The following is a 24,963-nucleotide window of genomic DNA, read 5'->3' as shown; positions in this document are numbered from 1 at the left end:
CTGAGCTGCAGCAGTAAAGGCAACCAGAATCACAGGAGCCTCTTTTCCTGTCTGTACTTTCAAAATAAAGTGAGCAGTAATCGCAATTTTGTACTATGAATACCTGTGATTAATTATTTTTGGTGATAAATATTTAGAAAGTTTTAGGTGAATAACAAAAAACGATTCAGCATTGTAATGTTCCCCAGAAAGAGATGATTTGGTGAGTTGACAGATACCAACATTAGTGGGTTTATATTGTTTAGCTCTGCAGCCTGATGTTGAGCAAACAGTGTCATCTGCTGGTTAAACCATCAGTCCATATCCCTTATTTTATTTATTTCAAAGAGCGATCATCACATCTACTGTTTCAGACCAGTGTCCCCTTGCATTGCTTTTGAATGTGTTATTTTTAATAGTTTTATTTTTAGTCCACCCATTATTTTTATTGACCTTTTGTCTTTTCACTATTTACACTAATTCTGCAGTTTAATGTGGAAATTGTCATTACTGTATAACTTCGCTCTTTGGGGGACAAATGATGGATGTCCACAGAACTCCTGATAATAACAGAAAAACAATAGAGAGAAGTAAACTAGAAAAAGCATGTATTATATCAGAGGTGGGTAATAACTAAATAGATTTATTTAGTAACATTTACTTGAGTAACTTTTTAAAAAGTGTACTTATCAGAATAATTTTACTGCACTTCACTTTTTACATTTACACTCTTTATTTCTTCCTTTACTTAGTCTTAGTATCTAAAATACCAGAATTTGTTCTGAATGTTTTAGTTTTGTCTGCCAGATAAACTCCTTACATATTAAATATGGAGCCTAGGTGGAAATTCAACTAAAGAAACTCATTGCTTTCCTACATCTACATGCAACACAGCCAATCAGCTTTGAACCACACCTCCATGAAAGCCAATCTGCATCCAAAGTTAATCTTAAAAGGCCTCCGATACGCACTTGTCTGCTCCTGTGCGCAGGCGGCAGATGCTCTGTGTGACTTCATTAAGATGACACAGTTTCAAGCCACCTCCAGCCCCTACTCCACCATCTAGCTAAAGCCTCATCAGAGTGTCGTCCCGGACTCTTACTGCGTTCCCTGTCTCATCTTAACTGGTCCCGCAGAAGACCGCCATGTTGAGCCTGGTTCTGCCAGAGGTTTCTTCTCAACGGGGAGTTTTTCCTCTCCACTGTCGCTTCATGCTTGCTCGTCATGGAAAGGTTCTCTCAACCTGTGTTATCCAACTGGACTTCCATCTTCCAGGTCCCTGAGGGAAGCTCTAGTATCAGCTCACCGCAATCCACTGGATCTCCCCATAAAGCTCAGCAGACCGTCTCGATAACCAGCAGTCTACAGACTGACCAACTTCATCCATTTCCACTCCACCACCATTTTGGGGGAAACAGCCCTATCCTTTGCTCCTGTTCACGCATATCTATCAAAATTCAGTGTTATGTTTCCTGCCAAGGTCTGAGCGCCAAAGACAAAATAATTGTATCAATAAAATTCTCCTGATTGTCTTTTCTCTTCGTGTGAGTTTTTCAGATTGAACAAATGTTATCATTAGGTGATATTTTTATCCATTTTTCATCATGCTTTATCCCAGTTGGGGTCGCGATGGGTGCTGGTGCCTACCTGCAGCTGTCTCAGGGCGAGAGGTGGGGTCCACCACGGACAGGTGACGAGTCCATCGCAGGGAAACACAGAAAAAAAAAAGGACAAACAACCATTCACGCACACACTCACACTTAGGAGAATTTATAGAAGACAAGTAACCTAACAGTCATGTTTTTGGACTGCGGGAGGAAGCCAGAGTACCCGGAGAGAACCCACCCATGCTCAGGGAGAACATGCAAACTCCATGCAGAAAGACTTAGTAGTAAATAAGTAGACCAAATATGTTTTTACTCTTAACTTACATTTCTTGCATATTAACTTTTACAGTTTATTTTGCTGTATTCTTTTCTCAGTATAGAGTTTGCTTTAGGGATGCATGATATAATCGGCCCCCTATCGGCATCGGCCTGTATCGGCCTTAAAACAGAATATTGGACATCGGCCACCCCACCGATATTTAACCTGATATTTGATCAGCTTCTGAGTTTCTAAAATCTAAAAAAAAAAAAAAAAAAAAAAAATACTACTTCTTCTTCCTCAAAAACTTGTTTTTTACAGACTTAAAAACTTCTAAAGACGAGGGAAAAAATATTGATACATTAAAATATCACAATATCTTCATATGCTGATATACTGCCATTTAGAAACACCATATCAATCTCTTGATATGGTGTTTCATATTACCAATGAAATATTGCTATATGTCACCGTTATGCTACAAAATCCCCCGAAAATTCACCAAATTTTGCCATATTTTTATATGTTGATATATTGACGTGGTATTGATCTATTTTACTAACAAAATCTCACAAGAATTTGCAAAATATCACCAGAGTTTGTAACAGAACAATGACATTTCATGAGATTTTGAAAGTAAAATAGATGGATACCGCATTTTTAAAAATCTATTTGATATCAGCATATGAAAATATATTTGAGTATATTATTTTTCAAAGTGTCAGAAATGGATAACAAAACTGCTATTTTCAATGACCACTTATTTTTGTCCAGCTTTAACATCGGTATCGATATCGGTTATCGGCTACAGGAGTTTTAAAATATCGGCATATCGGATATCGGCCAAAATCTTAATATCGTGCATCTCTAGTTTGCTTTGTTAAAAATGCAGCAGGCCATTTTAGGAGTGCATGTTTTATGATGGATAATTGAGAAAATTTCAAGCTTCACAAAAATATCTGGACAATTTTTCAGCAAAACAACTGCAGCTGCCTGCTTTTTGCTTTTGAAATAAAAACTAATGTTTCCAAAATGTTGGTTGTAGCTTGTACCAAATGTTTGCTTCAGTCTGTGGTAAAATGATTTATCAGGAATGTAGCGGAAATCTACTGCAGAGTGGCAGGAAGCCTGTCCTCAGTTAAAACACTGCAGTTACTGTTAAACACATTTGTTCGATTGCAAATCTCTTTTTTTGATTTTTTGATTCAGGACACTTTTTCTCAGTTAGACTCAGTTATTTCAAAAAATGAAAATGATTTTATTTTTTAATGTTATCGTAGGAAACATGATATTGTCCCAGATATATTTATTATTCAGATTCAGCTCATTAATACAACATTAAGTTCATGAAACAAAAAAAATAAATATAGTTTGATATGAGGAATAAAAAAATGAAAATAGGGAAAAAGGCAGATTATTTCTGTTAATTTTTTTTATTTTATGATTTTATTTTTTTACATTTCCGCATCATGAACATGGTTTCTAACCTTTAAATAAAGTATCAAAGGAAGTAATCCTACACAAATCCAAAAGTAAGGTCTTACAATAATCCGCAGGTGTTAAACACGTTTCCTTATTTGAACCACAACACTTAATTATTTAGGGGGACAATTCCTAATTTTTTACAAAATAAACTTTGTTATGAGCAGCACTTACAACTTTCAGTTCAAAAAACAGTCTTCTGGGAAATATAAAAAACAAAACAAAGATTGGTATTTTTTTATCAATTATTCCATATTTGCTCATTGAAAATGTTCCAGGTTTCTTATTGTGATCAATTCAAAACTGATTAGAGGAGGTGACTGTTAGGGTTCCAGTTTGTGTGGGTTGTTTATTTGTGTTTTCCTCTCTCCACCATCAGGCGGTGCCCTGTCCTCGCTGGGCCTCCCTGCACACCTGCGGCTCGTTGGGTCATTACCAGAGGAGTACTTGAGCAGCGGGCTGTCACCACCGCAATGCCAGAGTGTTTGCCAGTATTTGGTACTCTAGCCAAACTTAGATTAGCAGGGTCTAACCGTAGCATTGTTTCTCTGAGTCTGAAGTTGTTTTTTGTCTTTGTTCGTCGGCAGGAAGACTTCCTGTGTTACTGGATAAGCCTGGACCTTCTACCCCTGGAAGGATTTACCAAGTCTCACTGAGCAATGGGAAAACCTCCACATGATTCGTTCAAGTCCACTCCTGGAAAACCAAAGTGACAGTCCGCTCCTTTACTCCTCTGGGTCCAACGTATGTCTGCCTGTCCGCTCTCTGTGTTCCCTCTTCTCTGGATTAAACCCTCACAAACTGGATCCAAGGATAAACCAAGAGCCTCCCCAAAAGTGAGTGCCTCTCCAGCAATATTCAAGCCTCAGTCTATTCCCCCACTGTCCCTGAACTGATCACTGTGATCTCCCCTTCAGAGTTTCCAGTTCCGGTTGATAAGTCCGCTGAGTTCCAGCATTGTTTCCCCTCAGAGTTTCAATCTCCATCAGTGTTTGCTAACCAACAATTAACTAATAATAAACTAACTAACTAACAATAAACCTGTTAAACTTTTATCCTGGTCTCTGAGTGGTTCTCTGCATGTGGGTCAGAACTTTAAAGCCCATTATGACAGTGACTTGAGGATAAACTTTAACCTTTCCTCCTGATAGATTCATTATTTTCACACAGTAGTTGTTCTCGTAGCTGAAACTATGGATTAAGCTTCATAGGTAGCTCTACTGCACATTATCCAGCATATTTCTGATCACTGAAGGATTAAAACTAATCTAATGATAAGGTCACCATCTCTGCTGGGTGAAAATCTGACAGAGGATAAGGTTAGAAACTCAGAGCCTCTTCTGCGTTCAAATAGATCTCCCTCTGCTGTTTCAGTGTTCTACTACAAGCTTCAAACAGGAAAACAGGAAAAAGTTTTCCAGGCGCTCTAATAAAATGCAGTTATCAATGGAATAAAATGCAGCATTAACATCCATAATACCAGCACTGTGGTTGTTCTACAGTCTGCATTTATAAAGATGTCATTCAACACCTTAATAAGGGCCGTCTCTGTTCTGTGGGTGGATCAGAAACCTGACTGGAACACATCAAAGCAGCTGCTCATTGTTAAAAAGGTGTTTAGTTGTTCAAAAACAGTTTTTTCAGTAATCTAATGAAGGGGAGGTTAGAGAAAAGTTCAGTATCACTTCAAACCTGGACTGGTTTATTCTAATCTGGTATGGGAATATTTAAAACCAAAATTGTGATTTTTTTTTTAACCTTTCTTTGATTTGTGAAACCTTCAATAAAGGGCGATTTCAGCACTTTATTATCATCTATATCATACTAGAACTGGTCCAGCTCCAAAACTAAAATATAAGTCATGGGAATCTGCATTAACACCACCAATTATGTAACATTTTCAGTTAAATGATCTTTATTCATGTATACATCATATCAAGTTACTTTAAAAAAGGGCAATTAAACTTGATAACACAAACATGTGGATTGATAGTAGCAATCAAACAAGACAGGAAAGTTCAGATTATTGTACAAACTTTTCTGTGTAAACCTAGCAGACAGCAGTCATTGACTTGCAGGATTCACTCTTTCTCCAGCATGGAGCTACAGTGGACAATTAGCATTTGTATTTAACTTTTCTCACAAACCCTTTTAGCAAGCAAGCATCTAGCGACAAAGTAGGTAAAACGTTTCTTTTCACCTGGAAGAAACTTCCAGAATCTTGCTCAGTGGAAGCAGCCATCATCACACCCAACTGGGTGATTAAAGGCATACTATGCAACATTTTTCAGTTAATTAATGTGTTCCATAACGTTTTGGATGATTAAATGAGTCATTTCAGGTTGAACAAAGGTATTCTCGGCCGCCCTGGTGGTCTGTGGGGGAAATACTGCACTTGCAATTGCAGGAGCCCTCGGCCCGCACCCACAGGCTCAGAAGTCTCGTGAGAGTCGGTCTTGCTTTACGGCGAGAACTGCTACACGCGCCCAGTTAAAAGCATGCTCGTTGCTAGCACAGTGGCAATATTTGTGCAGTTATCATGGCGGAACCAGCGAGGAAACAGCGAAAGCCCATGTCGGAGCAGGCAAGAAAGAGGAAAAGGGCTCTGGACAGAGAGAGGAGTCGTACATGGGTAAACCTTGGGCAAGCATTTTCCGAATGGCGAGAGCTAAAAGAAAAAGAGGGCTGCAAGTGTGACGCAGACTTCGCGTTTCTGCTGATGCAATTGTAAGTAACATTGGAATGGTTTCTCTCTCTCTGTGTGCATGTTCATACTGTCTGCTAAGCTCAAAACAACGGCGCCTGGCTTGACGGAGAAACCAGGAGAACAGCTGAGCATATTTACGACAGTGCACTTTTACTTTTGCCCTCTGGGGGGAGCCTCGCTGGAAAATCAACACCGGTTGCATAGTTTACCTCTAAGCAGATATACGACACAGAAAGGTACCAATATTATTGATAAATTTGACAAATTATCTGACATAAACTTTTTTTTTGTGAAACATCTGTTTATCTGAAATGCTATAAATGTTATCATTTATCTTAAATCTGCTTCCCACATATTTACCATGAATTATCATTAATGAGGTGTATTGAGTACAGCTATAATTATTTTTATACTGTTAATAAAAATTACAGACAGCGCAAAAAACACAAGTAACAGTGCAGGTAAAATAGTTACGTAAATAAAGGATTAAAAACATATACATTTCATACATATGCCTATTGACATATTTTTTTCCTTCTTTATTGAGTTCTATTTAAAAAGTATTTATATGTCAAAATAAGGACAGTAAATGGTTAGGTTAGGAATGCATCGAAAAGGGTTGTTGTGATTAACTGTATATTTTTGGGGGAGTAAAACCGGTCTGTGTCCATATTTTCCTGAGATTTTAAGTTGATATTTTAATTTGATACTCTTTCTTTACATCTGAAAAATTAAAGTGCTGTTAATAAGAACATTAAGATTCTCCTAGAACACTCTAATCCATACTGTCCTGTTACACACCACAGTGTGCACTCAGGCCCTATAAAACTAGGGTCAGATTATTGGTTTTTAACATTTGCCACCACCCCTTAATATAATGGAGATTCAAACACTGTTCACAATCATTAATCTGTTCACAGACTCTGACATGATACAATCCAGAGCAAAAAAGAAGGAGGAATCCCAAATCTCTGAAGCACCAAGACTGTTTGTTACCTCTGCATTAATTTAGATGAGATTTTAGCAGGCACTTTAATGCTGGTGAAGGTTCTTAGTCATCCAGTTCATAATCATTCCAAAAAAGGAAAATAAAAAATAATCCACTGTACTTAGTTTCCACGTTTGAAGACTTTGGGCTACTTTGTAAAACCTCAAACTCAACGCTATTCCTGACATTTTTAATTGAAAAAGCTCATTAGATGGGAAGCGAAACGTCTTCAAACTTGGAAACCAAGTCTAGTGGATTCTTTTTAATTTTCTTTTTTGGGAAGGCATGTTAATGTTAGATTATTGAGGAAGATTCATCTTAATTATCAGCTAAGTCACAATTAAATAAGCAAGTCTTCATCAAACCAAACTGAGTTTTTTTTCTCTTTTGGAGGAACTTGGCTGTGCGCAAAATAAAGAGACCTTCCAAATGTAAATGTAATGTGGTCATGGGACTTTAAACTCAGACCAACATGATTACAACATGCTTAGTAGGTGAAAACGCTGTTGTTCTGTAGAACTCATCATTAAAAGCCACATCTGAACACTCCCTAATTTAAACACAATTTTTTTTTTTTGCTTTTGCACCAAAATGTCTAGTCTTTTTACTCCTGTCCAAATCCTTCCGTCTCCTCTATGGCGTAGAGCAACTTCTCTTTCAGTTTTTCGTAGCTCTTATAGGGCGGCAAGTCCAGTCTGTTAAAGCTGGAAGCATAAATATAAGTAGGTTCAAGTTTGAGGACAAATACATTACATTACACAACATTACAACTATATAGAAAAGGCTCAGCAAGAGTTAAGGTAACAGTCTGTAAACTCACCATGTGTGACTTCTGGGAAGCCAGGATTCCTTTCCCACCTTCTCAATGCAGAATTTCTGAGGACCATTGCTTCCTATAAAGAGGAGAACTCATCAGCTCTGGGTCATTTTCATTTTCTATTTGTTCCCATGCATTGCTATTTTTACCTTATCTAATGTCTGTTTACAATCTTTGCCTTATCTTTACATACACCAACTTTTAAAAGTTCAAGAAAATAATGCATTCTCTAGTTTTTTATTAAACATTATTCAGTTTTGATTCCATGTCCTTAGAGCCAATTTAAGCACCCGTGGATCATGTCGCCTCCGCCTCTGACTGGAGCCTAATCCTCTTTCAACCAATTGAACTTGGACTGGTGCCATGAGGAAGTACCGGGACATCAGTTGCTTGCTGGTGAACCCAAACCTCAGCCTTGGCTCCGGGGTGAATCAATGCTCCTCTGTACTGGGCAACGTCACATGCCTTGGTTTTTTGTCTTCATGGGGCCTTTTTGACCATTCTTTGTCTGATCCGTTACCCAGACCCTACCGTTCCAAACAAAATATCCTCCATCCTCCATCACCTTAAAGTTGGGGTTCAAGGATCCAGCAGAACTGGCCAGCTGGTTCTGATACCTTTTTCAGTTGGCCCTGGCTGGATGGCTTTCTTCAGAACGAGTTCTAAGCATTTGACTGTATGATCTGGTGAACTGTAAAGTGCCTTGGATTACATATGTTGTGAATTGGTGCTATAGAAACAAACTGATTTGAACTGAAGCAGAAGGAGGCCCAAGTGATGACCCAGGAAATGATGGAGGGACCATGTCTGTCAGATGGCCTTGAATTGCCTCTGGTTTTCCCCAGCAGAGCTGGAGGATTTGTCACTGGAGAAAAAAGTCTGTGATTTCCCTGCTGAGTTTAATGTCTTATAAAACTCTGGAATTAAATAATAGTACAAAAAGTGATATAAGTTAAAGAGATAATGGAATCAATATAGACCAAAGTATCATTTGACTTATAGAGGTAGCCTCCTTTCGCAGATGTAACAGCTGAACACCAGTAGAAATGCTTTAGGAAGTTCTCCCTGAATCTGTTGGCATACATTTTATGCACCTTTATTGCTTTGTTTTCACTATTCTGTCACTCTTCTTCTGATGCTGAGGCAGCCATTTTTGTTCAGGGGGCCTCTCACTTCTCACTTTGTTCAAGACTAAGCCTGTTAGGGTTTCTGTTTGTGGGAGGGGTTTTTGTGTTTGTCTTTTACGGTCTCCATCCAGCCACTAGATGGTGCCTTTTTCCCCTGTTGGCCTGGAGGGCTTCTTCTGGTTTATCACCCACACCTGCGGCTCATTTGGTCATTACCTGAAGGGTATTTGAGCAGCGGACTGTCTCCACCTTGACGCCAGAGTGTTTGCCAGTATTGGGTACTCTAGCCTAGCTGAGTCTAACCTTTTGAGTTTTTGTCTCTCTGAATCCAAGGTTCTAACCCTTTGTGGTCTCCAGCAGGATTATTTCCTGACCCACTGGATAAACCTGGTCCTTCAACCCTTGGAAGGAATTATTCGTCTCTCTGAGATTAAGGAAATCATTCACCACTTCAGTTTGCAGTCCACTTCAGGAAAGCTCGTTAACAGTCCGCTCCGCTGCTCTGGACCACTACAAGTCTGTCCACCCTCCAGCCAAGTATCTCCTTATCTGTACAGTCCTCACAAACAAGAACCAAAGAGCAACCACAAGTCATCTATAGTGAGTCCTTCTCTGGCTTTATATTAGTATTGGCCTGAAAATTCCCATGGACCTAGAACTCATCTCTCTGATCTCCCTCTGGTGTTTCCGGTTCACCTTACCGCTGGATATTCCCCAAGCTGAGAATCTTTGGTTTTAGTCCCTCTGAGTGTCACATTTCAATAAACCGTTAAACTTTTCATCGGCCACCGAGTTGTATCTGCATGTGGGCAAAATATCTGAAACCCATCATGACAGAGAGCCAGAAAATACCCCAGAGCACCACACTTCCACCTTTATGTTTGGTCATTGATGTTCTACACTCATTTTACTGTTTAAACTGAGTACAAAGATACCATGTAATGAACCAAATATTTCTGACTTTGATTAACAGCAGGCCTAGAAAAAATGTTATCCTTGTGAACTCTCAGGAAAATTGTCCTGCAATTCAGATGTGGCTTTGGGTCTTCCTGTCAGAGTTTCCATAGGTTCTAAATACATTGTAATTGTAAATAAAACAGCCCCATGACACTGTGACTTTCTTTTATATAATATTGCTCAATGGAAAACTTCATTAGGGTATGGTACCACAATATGCTCCAATACTGCTTCTATGCACCCAAAAGGGGTAAGGTTGGAGCACTTGTAGAAATTAGTAGAACCAGCTTGTCAAACCTAAGTAGCAAGGTTCACCATACCTCACCGTTACCACAGCAGTGAACTGGACATTGTATTTTTGCATAATTCAAAACATCACTCAAGAGATGTTATTTTCGCTCTTTTTGCATCATTTGAGGTAGGTGAATGCTCTTGAAAAGATTTTGTTGTGGGATGGATGGATGGATGGATGGATGGATGGATGGATGGATGGATGGATGGATGGATGGATGGATGGATGGATGGATGGATGGATGGATGGATGGATGGATGGATGGATGGATGGATGGATGGATGGATGGATGGATAGATAGATAGAAATCATTATCAAGATTAAAAAATGTTCTCCAAAGCAATATCTTGAAAGAAAGAGGGAATTATATATATTAATGAAAGTTACCCATAAGCTCAGCGAAGCCTCCACTAGGCAGACGACAAGTCCCGGTGACAAACTGCAGCAGCCTTAACCTCTTTTCATTGTCAATCTCGTTCATCAGCTGCAGGGGAAAAAGCAGCAGGACTTGAAGTTTAGCTACTTCAGAAACATTTGCTTTATTATATCATTGATTACCTAATCAAGGACATACAATTTAAATACAATTCCCCAGATCATTAAGTGATAATAAAACATTATGTATCCAATCAAAAACCTTTTAAAGAATAACTTTAAGTATTACTTCTGTAAGAGAAAAAAGTAAGCTATGTTTCATATACAGGTCAGATCAGATAATGCCTCATAGAGCTACTAGGTTGAACTGAAAACACTGCAGTTTGGAAGCTGAGAGAGGAAAACGATTCAGTAATGTGTTAAGATATAAAACCAGAGGAGGTAGAGAGTTCTATATGCATGTATGTATGTTTGGAATATGATCACCTTAAAAACTGAAATTATGTTATTTTTAAAAGTTGTAATGCTTTGCTGTGAGGGCCCAGGAAGTAAGCAGCTAAATAGACTCACTCAGCAAGAATAAAACATAAGAATGAAGGGTAAAAAGGTTAAATTAGGAGGAAAAGGGATCAGTGCAAACACCTATGTCTGCCATTCTTTCTTCCAACTTTTCTTCAGAACATTATTTCCCCATTTATCCAAAAACTTTGATTTTAATCACATAACAGTTTTGACACTTGGCTTGTTTGGACCTCCTGAAATCTCCTGAAAGATGCAAGACTTGGTTTGAATATACACACGTGGCCAAAATCGTTGATACTCCTTATCTAATCAAAGAAAAAACCCACAAAATTAATAAACGAAAATGTATGAAATGAACAAAGGAAAGTTCCTAAGGCAGGAATCTCTGTTCTTAAAGTTCAGTCCATGCCCAGAGGACGAGGTAGGTTCCAGCTGGTCGGCTGCCAACAAGACATGGTGGGCACTGCCCATGGAGTCCCAGATGCTGTAGTTCCAGAAATCGAAGGATAGGCAGGAGATCAGAACCAAGCAGACAAAGGAAGGCAGGATAATTGAGAAGGCAAAGTCTGTGTTGAGGTTGTGCTCAGAATTCAAAAGCACGAGTTCAGAGGCCTGAAGAGGTTCCAAAGGTAAATCCAGGATGGTATCAGGAAGCAGTTTCAAGTTTGCCAGCCATTCTTTCTTCTTGGTTAACAGGCAGAATTTAGCAGGTGTCCAAAGACAGGTCAGGCAAGCAGATCAGAACAGGGACATACAGACTCAGAGGTCCAAAGGCAGAATGGGTCAAGATCAGACAATCAGTAACACTTAGGTATGCGAAAGTAATCTGGCACTGATGACTGGTTAGAGGGCTGGTTAAATAGAGGCAAGAGCAGGTGGATCAGATGAAGGCAGGTGAATTAAATTAGTAATCAAGCCAGTCAACAACGCCAAGATCACGAAAGCCTCAGCACATAATAGAGCTTCCACTATGTTTCACAGAAGGGACAGTGTTATTTTCTTGATATGCTGAATTTTTCTATCTGTGACTATAGAGCTGATGTGGCTTGGAAAGTTTATTTTTTGTGTTATATGTGCATAGGACAATAACCCAGAAGCTTTGTAAATTGTCGACATGTAGTTTTGCAAACTACAGCCTTGCTTTTTATGATTTGTTTTCAAAAGGGATTTCCTCCTTATTTGTCTCCCATTAAGTCTATTTTGTTTCAAACAACGACAGATGTCGCAATCTGACATTAACAGATTAATTAAAGCCCTTTGGTTAGGTAATGTCCAGCATTCCCTCTCTGCCCGATCACCTGCTTCTGATCATGTCTCCGTCCAATAACTTCCTTGCCTTTGTCTTGCCCCACTGGCAAGACCTCACAGAGTTTTTTGGTTTTTTATTTCTTTATATAGATACAATGTTTCTGCCTGGTGACCATCTCAACATCAGGTTTTTTTAATTGATTTCTTTTTTTTTTTTTAGATATCTCTTTATCTAAATTTAGGTTTCAATTGATTAACTAAATGTCTCCAGACACACAAGGCAAAATATACTGCCGTACAAGACAAACTACTTACTGTATCAACCTTAACTAGGTTAAAACAATCATTCAAATGTAAAATTCTACTGTTTCTCACTTACCTGCCAGAACCAAACTATCTGTTTACTAGTATTAGTGTAATGTTTGTAGATGGTGTTTCTCTGCCAGTCTCCAAGATCAATCTCCTGCATTCCACACAGCATCAGCTATAAAAAGACAATCACTATTCTGAAAAACCTGGGCCTTTTGGTGCTTCCCAAAACATAAATAATATCTAGATAAGTGTGCTGCAGCTATACCTCTAACTCTTTAGCATCAAAATACTGCAGGTACTGCTGAGGGATAATCTCATTAAAGCCTTCAAAGAACGCCTCCATCTGATCTTCTACTCCACCAAACAGCCGCCACTCTGCTACCAACCTGTAGGGGGCAGTAAGGAGATAAACACACTTCAGCTCAAAACTCAAACAAACTCTGGGAGACGTCAGAACAAGAACATTTAACAACCCACTTGATGTATTCCTCCTTGTTTTCCTCGGTGACGGGGATGTCTCCTCCGCCTGGTTTCAGCTCATGGGTGGAGATTTCTCCAAGGAACTCCTTATCAACTGAGAAGAACATCTCTAAACCACAGTCCTCGATGTTGTTATCCCTGACGTAAAACAAAACGTATTGGTTACAATGGTATCATTCACCAGATCAGGGACTTTGTGGTTTAATAAAAGTTACAAGCTTCAAAGATAAATTATCCAACGGGAAAGAATAATTATTATTGTGTGGATTCTATCAAGTGTTGCAAGCCGAGGTGTTAAGGAGTTGATATTAAGAAATATGATCCCCTTATTCTGAGGGTAGAAACAAAATAATCTAATAAGGGGAGCTGCTTATGATTTTAATGGTATTATTCGTCCAAAAACAAGAAATAAAGATCTTTTTTCTTTTGGTGAATTCTTAATATTATCCAGCTTTATAAAAAAAAATTTTACGGTACAAAAACAACAAGATATTAGTAAACTGAAACTACTGGATCATGGTCCATTAATATCTGAAATAAAAGATGATGTTGCTGTAGTGGAGTTAATCCTGTTTATGACTCTTCAAGAAAAGAGGTGGTGAAAATGGATGTTCTACCATAGGTTTTATATTCAGCTCTAAATCTCCCAGATAAACAAAATAAAAATAAAAATATATACATCATGATATTTCTGAAAACAAAATAATCTAGAATCAAATAATGAACACTAACTTAACCCAAAATGAAAAAATCTCCTTTGTTCAAGATGTCACTATTAGGCACCTCAAAGCGAACCTTTAAACTTGTGTAATTCGTCTTATTCAGCACATTGGAAAATAAAATGTTAATTATTATAGAATCAGAGGCCCCAGTTGTCTGAGTCTGTTATATCTGATTATACTTTGATCTGAGAAATGGGACTAATTTATGTCATGAAACAACTGAATGATTTGAAGATTTCAAAGATCAATTAAGGATGAGAAATCAGGATTTATATAGATGTTGTAATTGATTGTAGTTGATTTAGAAAATTGGAGGAAAATATTGATGTTAGATCAGATATGATAATTTTATTTGCCATATCAATCAATAAATAGAAAATACATTTTAAAAAATAGGAAAATACATTTTAAAATCAAAGATGAAATTAGAAATTTTAAAACAAAAAGAAAAAACACAATTAAGAAAACAGAAATGAGAAATAAAAGCTAGTATAAATTGAATCTAAGCAAGACTGGGCTCCCAGACAAGTATAGAAAGTAACTATTTAACATGGAGGGAACATGGGGGAAAACAGTGAGATATTGTAGACCAGCAGCACTGATGAAATGTTGGAGGCTGCAGGGAAAAGGCTGCAAACATTGTTTTTCAGTTTTTGGACTCTTTCAGGGGACTGAAATTATAAAGCAAAGCGTTCCAACAGGAATCTTCAATAACTTTTAGTCCAAAACTACAAAATGAATGACAGATTGTGAGTTAAACTAATGGACATTTACATAGATATAACTAAGAAATTATCAGTGTCTCCTTTTTAAGTTAAAAGCCTCAGAATCTTTCAAGCTAATAAAACTTGATCATTCTCACTTGATCCACATGAGGGAGTTGTAAAACTCAGGATCAATGGACTCCAGATCGTTGACAGTCAAAGGTTTGTTGAGCATGCGTTTGTAAAATGGCAGCGAGAAACCAGTGTCGATAAACTTGCCGTGGAAAAGAGCCTGAGGGATAAAAGAATGGATTATTTTCGAACAGAACCCTGAAACTCTTCTTATGGTTTATTTTCCTGCCTTTAATAAAGCACTGTTAGTGGTAAAAATAAAACTAACCATTGCAACAAGCCGTCCAATGAACCTGAAGTACTTGAGGTGGTCAGGGTTGATGGAGGAATCAGGGTTGATCTGAAGACAGTAGTTATCATTGCCAGCATATTTAAACAGACAGTACATGGGGTTCAAAACCTCATGGGACAACAGGAAGAACCACTCCCTGGAAGAGAGAATAATAGACACAAAAGCTTATTATATCGTCGGTGACAGTAACAAGGACTTTGGCCCAATACATTCTTAAAAGATATGAGAGGTGAGGCAAGAAGTTTTCACTAACTTCCAACTAACCTGGAAAGACCTGTATAATCAAGACCTTCCTCTCCCGGAAAAATGACCATCAACCTTCTTCTCAGATCCTGGGGATTGATGCTCATTATCTGAAAAAAAAAAACAGACACAATTCTTATTATTTATTTTTATTTTTTATTTTTTTGGTGTGATTTATGTCTGTTTTGTTTTTCTCAATTTCTTCAAAATGTTGGACTGCAGCGTTAGTAATTAAACATTATTACTGCAAAAAGGTAACTATAGCATATTAAGTGTCATGTTGGTTTATATTTTCACCGACATGCAGAAACACGTGGAGTTTTGACATTTGATTTAAAAAAGGAACAAGAATCAGTTAATTGAATTTTCTGGTTAGCCCACATACTAAATTTAAGTTTCCATACCTGCTGAAAAGAGTCTTCAAAGAGGTTCTGCCTTGAAACTATGATCTTGATGTGCTGAGGTAAGGCTAGTTGCTGGAAAAAAAAAAACATTTCTAAAGCTGTGATATAACACAAAGAGCTAATAAATTATGTTTTACATCTCAGTCAAAGCTTTTGTTTGTACTGCTTGAATATTTCAGTTTAAATAGGAAAACATGCTGACAAAGTGGATAACAGCATAAAAGATATCCTCTATCTTATCTTAATTTCAGTCTGGACAACTACAGCCTGGGTAATACCTGCAAACAAACACAAAAGTGCACCTTTTCTCCATTTCATCAATTTCCAGCCAGCTGAACTTTGATTTCAATTCAAATTCCCTTTCACATCTTTTTCTTTCTTTTCTTTCCAATATTCTGGAGCAAATATCCATATGTTGCACAATTATACATAATTAAAGCCCCCTAACACTAAGATGTGTGGTAAACAGCTTTTTTACCACTCTTTAGGCAATTCATATAAGCTGTTTCAAGTTGAATAACAGATTTGTCCAATCTGGCAAGAAATATATTTATTGTAGGATGTTTTAAATCACTAAATTATCTGTGATTCACTCTTTTGGTTTGGCATCCTGGAGCCTGTTTAGGCACCACAGGTCAAAGATGTGTAGCTGCATTTTTATGACTTCTCCGTGGATGTGCATCACCTGTGGGCTATCTGAGAGCAACCTCAAATTAAAACAGCAACAAAGGGACAAAAAATGCTAACCAATGTATCTTTAGTATTTCTCAATGTTCAATGTTTAAGAAATCTACTTTTTTTTTATTTTAATTAGGAAGATATCTGCTAGTCTCCAGGTCAACTTTGTAGCTCTTTAGATGACAAAACAATAAGTTTATTACATTCTAAGTAAATTTTCAACACAGATTTACTCTGCTGCGGGTTTACAGTTAATGCAGTAAAGAATCGAAAGTAATCATATCAGTGTGACTCATACCAGGCACCAAAATCTGAAGTACCGAACTTTGGCCTGGAAGTCTCGAACATATGTGATCTGTCTTCCATTTTCACTGTAAAAACATATAAAGAGAAATAAAAACAGTGTTACAAATCAGAATCTGAAAAATAAAACTCCAAAATAGTCTCAGCAAGGCAATAATGAGTAGGTTTTAACTTGCTGCTCACTTTGCAGTTTTATAAACAGCTTCAGGAGCAATTCACATGGTGTGCATCTGTGGTCTTGTTTTACCCATATGTTTGGACAGTATTTTGTAAAATATCCTAATTGTGGGGATTTATAGGTACATATGGGGATATTCAACTGGCTCCACATGGTAAAGTTCTTTGAGTTAGGACTAAGGTGTAAATTCAGTTTAGGTTAGGGTTACAGTAGATAGTTGTTAGCAAAGGTTGGGTTATGCCATACAAGATGAATGCAAGTCAATTAAATGTTCCCATAAATCATGAAAACACAGCTGTGTTTGTGTGTTTTCTGTTTTAGATGAAGAGTGAGGACAGGTTTCAGCTTGTAACCTTTGGACTGAGGATATTTTAACAAAGTGAAGACAATGCCTGGTCCTCATGAGTATAATTACAGTTTTGGCATTAGATTTAGGGCTAAGGCATAACGAGAATTTTGGTTAGGGCTAGATATGCACCCCTAATGGTTAGGTTTAGCGTTGGCTGTAGAATTTGTTAGAAATTATATGGAAGTTAATGAAGAGTCCCCACAAAGAGAGAAAAGCGATTGTGTTTGGGTGTGGTGGTGCTGGTCGGGGGAGGGATTAGACTTAGGTCAGGGTGATAAAGGTACTTTGACCTGTTTGGCTGCTACATGAAACACACAGCAGGAATAATGATGCTTCCTAGTGTTACATAAAAGAAAAAGGTGAAATGAGAAAGGCGATTATAAAGTTAATGGTTATTGGGAATTTGAAGAAATATAAAATATAACTAAAGGCTACCCATAATACCGGTAAAAAATATTTTGTTAAAGGAGAAGTCAGGTCACATTCAGAATTCAAACTTCTGAAAGTACTTTAAATATGAAACTATTACATACTGTTCAATAAATAATAAGTGTTTTTAATTAAGAGTAATTTTCATTTGAACGTGCTTTGTCAAAGAACACTACTGCCACCTACTGGTTTGTGTAGTCACTGTGTGGTATCGGCTGTTGATCAAGTTCCAGTGCTGTATCTGGTGTTTGTCACAACACGCTATTATCTAACTCACCTTGAAAACATTGTTCTTCCAAATGTTGGCTACATATTACATGTTTTTTTCTCTGGCCAGAAGTTCAATGGTACATCCTCCCTCTTCAATTTGGAAATCCAACGACGAACTCGTGGAAAATGATGAATCGAAAAGTTTAAGTAACTCATGTATTTGTCACTTTTACCAATCCAACTGCCATTGTCAGTTTAACAAAAGCTCTCACTAATTTCAATGGTGAAGTCCTCTTAAAATTTGAATAATTGTTGTTGATTGCAGATGTGTCTAGTAGTTCCCATTGATTTTGCTTGTAAAGCAAAATAATGGCGCTAGGCTTAACGCATCATGACATCACTGCTGGACTTTACCTTTAAGTTTTTAGTCTACATCCCTGTATGGGAGACCTGAGAGTTATTTTCTAATTAAAGCATCAAATGATCTCTAAGAAAAGTCAAAAAAAAAATTGTTCCTTTTCATTTATTTGGTAATTTCCTTTAGTTTGCCAGTTTGTGTGCTGCATTTATCAAAATTTAAATTTCTTTTCATAAAAACCAGAGAGCAACAAGGAGAAAAACCTACAGTGAGGATTTTCCTGTGCGAGGGTCGATGTAGGTGGTGGTTCTCCTGTTGTGGTCTACAAAATAAGGAACGCCGTCTACAGTGAACCTCATCTCCCAGCCTTCTGGGAGCGGCTGCTCATTCAGTAATCTGGAAATGAGAAGAAAAAAATAAATGAAGGATGTTTTTGAACAAAATTGGAAAAAAAAAGATACACAAAGAGTTTTAGTCATAAAAGGACAGGGTTTGGTTGTTAGGCCTGAATTCCCCCACTCACCCCTGTGTTCGTGGGTCCTCCCACTGTGTTGAGCGTGTTGGGTGATGTAAAAAGTAAACTCTATTGTTTGAGTCAGTCCTCTTTTCTGAAAAGGTAGAGTAAGATCAGCTTTTATCTAGGTTGGTTACTTCTACATTTGCATCCCTTCTGCTGTAAGACATCAAATGAAACATTAACTGCCTGAACTAAATGCAAATCCTTATATACTGTAAATGAAAAACCATCTTTTTAGTAAAATTATAATCAAATAAATCAAGTAATTTAAATAAAGATGGATTTCAGTTCTACAACAGCATAACTACACTGCCTGGCCAAAAAAAAAGTCGCCACCAAAAAAGAAAAGGTCACTCACTCTAATATTTTGTTGGACCGTCTTTAGCTTTGATTACGGCTTTCAAATGTCAAAAGATTTATTTCCATCCAGTGTTGCATTAATTTTTCACCAAGATCTTGCATTGATGATGGTAGAGTCTGACCGCTACGCGAAGCCCTCTCTAGCACATCCCAAAGATTCTCAATGGGGTCTAGGTCTGGACTCTGTGGTGGCCAATCCATGTGTGAAAATGATGTCATGCTCCCTGAACCAGTCTTTCACAATTTGAGCCCGATGAATCCAGGCATTGTCATCTTGGAATATGCCTGTGCCATCAGGAAAGAAAAAGTCCATTGATGGAATAACCTGGCCATTCAGTATATTCAGGTAGTCAGTTGACCTCATTCTTTGAGCACATACTGTTGCTGAACCTAGACCTGACCAACTGCAGCAACCCCAGATCATAACACCGCCCCCACAGGCTTGTACAGTAGGCACTAGGCATGGTGGGTGCATAACTTCACCTGCCTCTCTTCTTACCCTGATTGGCCCATCACTCTGGAACAGGGTAAATCTGGACTCATCAGACCACATGACCTTCTTCCATTGCTCCACAGTCCAATCTTTATGCTCCCTAGCAAATTGAAGCCTTTTTTTCCCGGTTAGCCTCACTGTGGTGGTTTTCTTATGGCTACACAGCTGTTCAGTCCCAATCCCTTTAGTTCCCTCCTCTTTGTGCGTGTGGAAAAGCTCTTACTTTCAGTATTAAACATAGACCTGAGTTCTACTGTTGTTTTTCTTCGATTTGATCTCACTACACGTTTAAGTGATCGCCGATCACAATCATTCAGGATTTTTTCCGGCCACATTTCTTCTTAGAAGATGATGGGTCCCCACTATCCTTCCAGTTTTTAATAATGGACAGTTCTTAACCCAATTTTAGTAGTTTCTGCATCACTTTAGATGTTTTCTCTGCTTGATGCATGCCAATGATTTGACCCTTCTCAAACAGACTAACATCTTTTCCATGACCACGGGATGTGTCTTTCAACATGGTTGTTTAGGAAATGAGAAGCAAGTCATTGCACCAGTTGGGGTTAAATAACTTGTTGCCAGCTGAAAGATACTCGCCCATGCAGTAATTATCCAGTAGGAGGCTCGTACCTATTTGCTTATTTGAATCCAGGTGGCGACTTTTTTTTGGCCACGCAGTGCATATAAATATACTATTATGCAAGAATTTATATGTTTGGAATTTTTAAAATGGTATTAAATATGTATACTGCAGCTTCCCAGCAGCTTGATAAGATATCTTCACTGTTATTTTCTGTAAATAACTTAAAATGATTCTGTACATAAATGTTGCTAAACAAATAAACACATACTTCCTCAAGCTGCCTAAAAGGATCAGGGCTGTGTCCTGCATTTCAGATTACAGTCGTTTATGACAGGTCAATGTTCATCTTTCCATAATCCACTGGAGGCCTTTGCACTGATATAAAATAAACCCTTGATGATCTTACCCCATCCAGGAGGCAGCGGGCCGAGAGGATCAAATCCCTTGTTCTGAGGAGCTGACATTTTCTGTTGATCCTACAAAGATAGACAGAAATAAAGAAAACAAATCCAAATTAACTAAAAACAGACTAAGATTTGTAACATTTGAGTCAGTTAAGAGGAACCGAAAATACATCACCCTATTAACAACTGGTTTAAAACTCTGCTAAAAACTCAGCTGTTTCCATGAGAATACTAAAAAACATAGAGGAACTACATTTTTCTGGATGCACAGCTATATGAAATTATTCTATGTAGAGTAGATTTTATCCTACCGGGATGTTCCGTTTTGCCAACAATTTTAGTTACATATTTCAAGATAATTTTCCATAATATTTTAATATTGATACTCAAAATCTGGGTGGCTCATAATCATTATAGCTTTTGGCGCATGGGTGAGGGGATCCAGCCTCTCGTGGCTGCAATGAATTGAATCTGAATAAGCAGCTAAAAGCACCAATTAAAAAGACAAACTCTCTTAGCAGGAGAAAGGTAGCCTGGGTGCCATTCCGAACTTAGTCCCGCCCACAAAGTTTGAGGTCGGGAAGTTTGGTCTGGCTCTGCTCAATAGTAGCGCGAGTATTATCGCCCACTGTCAGGCGATCCAATCAAATTGTCAGGGCGGGCTTTATACGATGATGGACAGATGACCAACAGTAACGTAATCAACCACGTGACCAATGCGCGCTTGGGTGACAACAATAATGGCTGCCGCCGGAGAGGTGAGGTGAGTAGATTCTGCTATTAGGTCTGTTCTAGAAGATATCGACAGCAAATTAATTTTAAAAGAGGAACAGAGAAACGCGATCAAGTCTCATCTTCTTATTATAGGTGTGCAACTGCACGCTTTGATTTTTGTGGACAACAACTATGCCTCGCTTAACATATGTCACTCACTCCGTTGCTCTTATTGGTTGTAGGTCTATCCAATTGAGTGCAGAGGCATTTTTTTTCCTGGTTCGTTCGAAACACGCCCCATAATCACAGCTCTATGGAGCAGTATCAGACTCATATTCTGACTAGAATTGAGTCGGACTACGTCAGGCTAGGAGAAAGGTGCAACCACCTCCAAATTGTCCCACAGTTCCAGTCAGCACCACATAAGTCTTTACCTTGCAAGCAAGATGAATTGTTGCTGGACGCAAATTCACAAATTCATTAACATACATTTTGCCAGAAGCAAAAAGCCTAAAAAACAGATATTTTTTGACTAAATAAAAATCTAGAGCCATGTTCGATGTTAAACAGAAGCAGCAGGCTGAAGCAAAACAAACATTGCCGGTGTACTTGTTGGCTGACTCATTCACACTTGTTTTTCACATTGCATGAAAAGTGGGATTTTAGTCAATATGCGGCACTGTAGATTGTCGTGGAACTTCAGGTTAGCGGCAGTTTACGACAATTTGCAGGCTTCGCCGAAAACTCCCGTAAATTGTCAGAAATTGACGTGGACTCTCTTAGGCAGTGTTCCCCCCATGCCTCCCCCCCATGGAATTCTAGGGGAGGCTTTAACATGTAAATGAACATGCTGTGAGCTATACAAATGCAAATCAGGGTTGCAGGGGGGGTTTTACTCCAAGTGACATTTTTCTAAAAGGTAAGAAAATCTCTGATACAAAGAGATCAGGCTCAGTATAGCCTCTTACATTTTAGCTTGAATTGATTTATTTAATTAAAGTATAGAGACCAAAACAGATCTTTAGCTGACAGAGCAATACATTTAGAGCAGTAGTTATAAAAAAAAAAAAAATTGCATTTAAGATAAAAAATAAAATGTTGTCTGTCAATATGCTCAATTCACAATTACTTAAGTGGAAAAGTTTCAAGAAATGAGTCTGAGATGATTCACTTTATAACATGGCGCATTATCCTGTTGGAAGTAGCCATGAGAAGATTGGTACACTGTGGTCATAAGGTCCGGCCAGGTCAAGATCCGCAATTGCAATCGCACCAAACAGGAAAAAGAACATCGACAAATTCCGGTTCGTCAAATTAAAATATAGCAGCAACAGATCGGTGACTAGAAATTATAGCACAATTCTTATATATATATATAAAAAAAAAAAAAAAACTAACACCGTTTATTTAAATGATTGGATCCAAACTATTGGTTATTCACCAACGAGGAAGCAGATTTCTCATCTCCATCAAAATATTTATTTTATACCGAGGGACTTAAACTTTAATCAAATCCATTCAAAAGAAACTTCTTATTACAGGAATGAAAAGAGATGCTGAGTTTGGAAGTAGTGAACAAGTTCATTAAAAAAAAGCAGTTTTGAATTATCCTTATCCCCGTTACAAAAATCTACAAATATATATATATATATTTGGGCAGAAACTGAACATATGCTGGATGATGGTGGGATTTTTTTAATATGTCATATTAAATTAAGCGCTCACAGGGTTCATACAGGAATGAGTGACTCTAATTTAATGCTATTTTAATGCTATTTGAAATGATTTTAATGCCATCAACAAGAACCATGTACACAAGTTATTAGTGTACATGAAATATGAAGGAGCTGCAAGCACAGTTCCATGACTCCTGTATGTATGTAAACACACACACATACACACACATATATACGTATATATCCTCTAGCTTTTTCTCCGCCTGGAGCGATATAATATATCTGACGAAATTGTTTTTATAAGCATTTTTTATTAAAGAATTATAAATACTTCGATAAACATATTTAAATAATTTTAGTGCCAATTAAGGCCTTGATAAAAAAAAAAAAAAGAATGATTTTTTAATTATTTTTATTGATCCGCGGACACCCTGGTTCATCTCGCGCATGCTCTGTACGATCTCTAAGAAACTCAGAGCGGCGGGGCTGGATCCACAGTGGAGGATGGATGCTTTGCTTTGTGCAGGCGGTCTGGAGCGGAGAATGGGGGATTTCGGGGTAAAACTCCTCTTGGACGCCATGGCGACTCTGCATCGAACAAGACGAACTCAAAGAAGAGATGCTAGCGGTAAATATATGATCGATTACTGCCTGCTAAGCTAAAAGCAGCCTTGCCTGAGCTACGGCTAATAGCGGCTAATAGTAGCCTTGCAAGAACAAGCTTTATTAAAGTGTATTTTTTGTGATTCACAGGAAGCAGTATGCCGTCTTAACAACTCGGAGACTAATTGCAGGCGCTATGAACCGGAGCAAGGGTAAGATTTAAAGAATATGCTTTCATTCTGCGGTAAAAGGCAATGGATACGGATAGATACCGATCATAGCTTTACATTTTGTTTTCACAGACCTCCCATCTCGGCAAGTCCAGATTTGCACGATGTTGATAAAGACGACATTGTGTGTAAGTGACTTGTTTTAATGTTTTCTCCTTCCGTGTTACTGTGACTTGCGTTTGATTTTTTATTCATACCACTCTCATTTAATTGTTTTCCAGCTGCCTGTAAGACGTATTTTCAGACGGTACGCAGGAGCTTCAGATATACGCAGCCAGCCAAAACGCTGCGTGCGGAGGCTATCTGCTCGGAGTCGGGCCAGAAGAAAGAGGGTAAGACTTTATTTGGTGACTATTTTTCAGGTGCATTAATAGATGTGTTGTGTCCATACGCAGTGCGCTGATTCATTGTTTTTTTTTTCAGCTGCTGAAAGCGAGGCAGAGTGTGCTAGCAGATGAGGAAGTGGAACTCTGGAAGTCCGCCTTCCTCGGCGGTGTCTCTGGATGGATTGTACGGTCGCCGCCATTTCGTAGGCCGGATCCCTCTGAACTCTGTGTTAAGCTGCAGTCCCGGTTAGAAGCGATGCCGAAGTACAGGGCCGCGCACAGTAGGCGTCTGCACATCGGACCTGCCTCGGAGGGAATGCTGCCAGTTACCTCCAACCCCGAGGAAGCAAACGGACCGTTCACGGAGTTTTAATTTTTAGAAACGCATGTGTTTGGATACGCGTTGTATATAGTTGTGTGTTTTAATAAAGCTCTTTCTTTGCATAAACAGCTTCCCGGCAAATCTTCATTTCCTGTATAAATTCATTCATGTCCTTGATGGTAGCATAATAATTGTGTAGTAGTGTAGGATAACATAAATACACACCATATGAATGAATAAATATATGAATGAATAAATATATATATATATATGAATAAATATATGAATAAATATATATATGTAAATTTATATGTAAATATATATATATGCCAACCAATCACGAGCGACTTTACTTGTTTAAAAAGAAGTGGTTCCGTCCAATACTCAGTAAGAAAATTAAAGCCTGGCGTGGCCACGTGTGGTTTTGCTGCCAATCACGAGCGATTTTACTTGTTTGAGAATAGTGGTTTCAGCCAATACTGAGTAGGTTATTCAAGCCAGACCTGGCCAGCCGCGCGGGTTTGCTGCATTCATATGCTAATTAGGGCCATTATTACAGCTGATCGCTCTCCACATACGTC

The 24,963-nt window shown here is 38.2% G+C and overlaps 1 protein-coding gene across 1 annotated transcript in view; it reads right to left on the bottom strand.

Moving 5' to 3' along the window:
• Window positions 1-7,575: 7,575 nt before the first annotated feature.
• Window positions 7,576-24,963, bottom strand: part of LOC119796395 (E3 ubiquitin-protein ligase Itchy-like) — a 34,310-nt gene continuing 16,922 nt past the window's right edge. The window contains exons 11-24 of the mRNA XM_038304908.1: window positions 20,514-20,583; window positions 18,678-18,762; window positions 18,422-18,550; window positions 16,626-16,698; window positions 15,650-15,721; window positions 15,267-15,355; window positions 14,979-15,138; window positions 14,737-14,870; window positions 13,150-13,290; window positions 12,938-13,058; window positions 12,740-12,844; window positions 10,603-10,699; window positions 7,843-7,915; window positions 7,576-7,726 (exon numbers count right to left, since the gene is read on the bottom strand). Of these exons, the coding sequence (XP_038160836.1) occupies window positions 7,627-7,726; window positions 7,843-7,915; window positions 10,603-10,699; window positions 12,740-12,844; window positions 12,938-13,058; window positions 13,150-13,290; window positions 14,737-14,870; window positions 14,979-15,138; window positions 15,267-15,355; window positions 15,650-15,721; window positions 16,626-16,698; window positions 18,422-18,550; window positions 18,678-18,762; window positions 20,514-20,583 (1,449 nt within the window). The 3' untranslated portion in view covers window positions 7,576-7,626. The remainder of the gene's footprint in view (window positions 7,727-7,842; window positions 7,916-10,602; window positions 10,700-12,739; window positions 12,845-12,937; window positions 13,059-13,149; window positions 13,291-14,736; window positions 14,871-14,978; window positions 15,139-15,266; window positions 15,356-15,649; window positions 15,722-16,625; window positions 16,699-18,421; window positions 18,551-18,677; window positions 18,763-20,513; window positions 20,584-24,963) is intronic.

Source organism: Cyprinodon tularosa, unplaced genomic scaffold (genome assembly GCF_016077235.1).
Source record: "Cyprinodon tularosa strain WSP-4 unplaced genomic scaffold, ASM1607723v1 ctg547, whole genome shotgun sequence".
Classification (NCBI taxonomy): domain Eukaryota; kingdom Metazoa; phylum Chordata; class Actinopteri; order Cyprinodontiformes; family Cyprinodontidae; genus Cyprinodon; species Cyprinodon tularosa.
The sequence above is the reverse complement of the archived record's forward strand: the minus strand, read 5'-3'. Positions and strand labels throughout refer to the sequence as shown.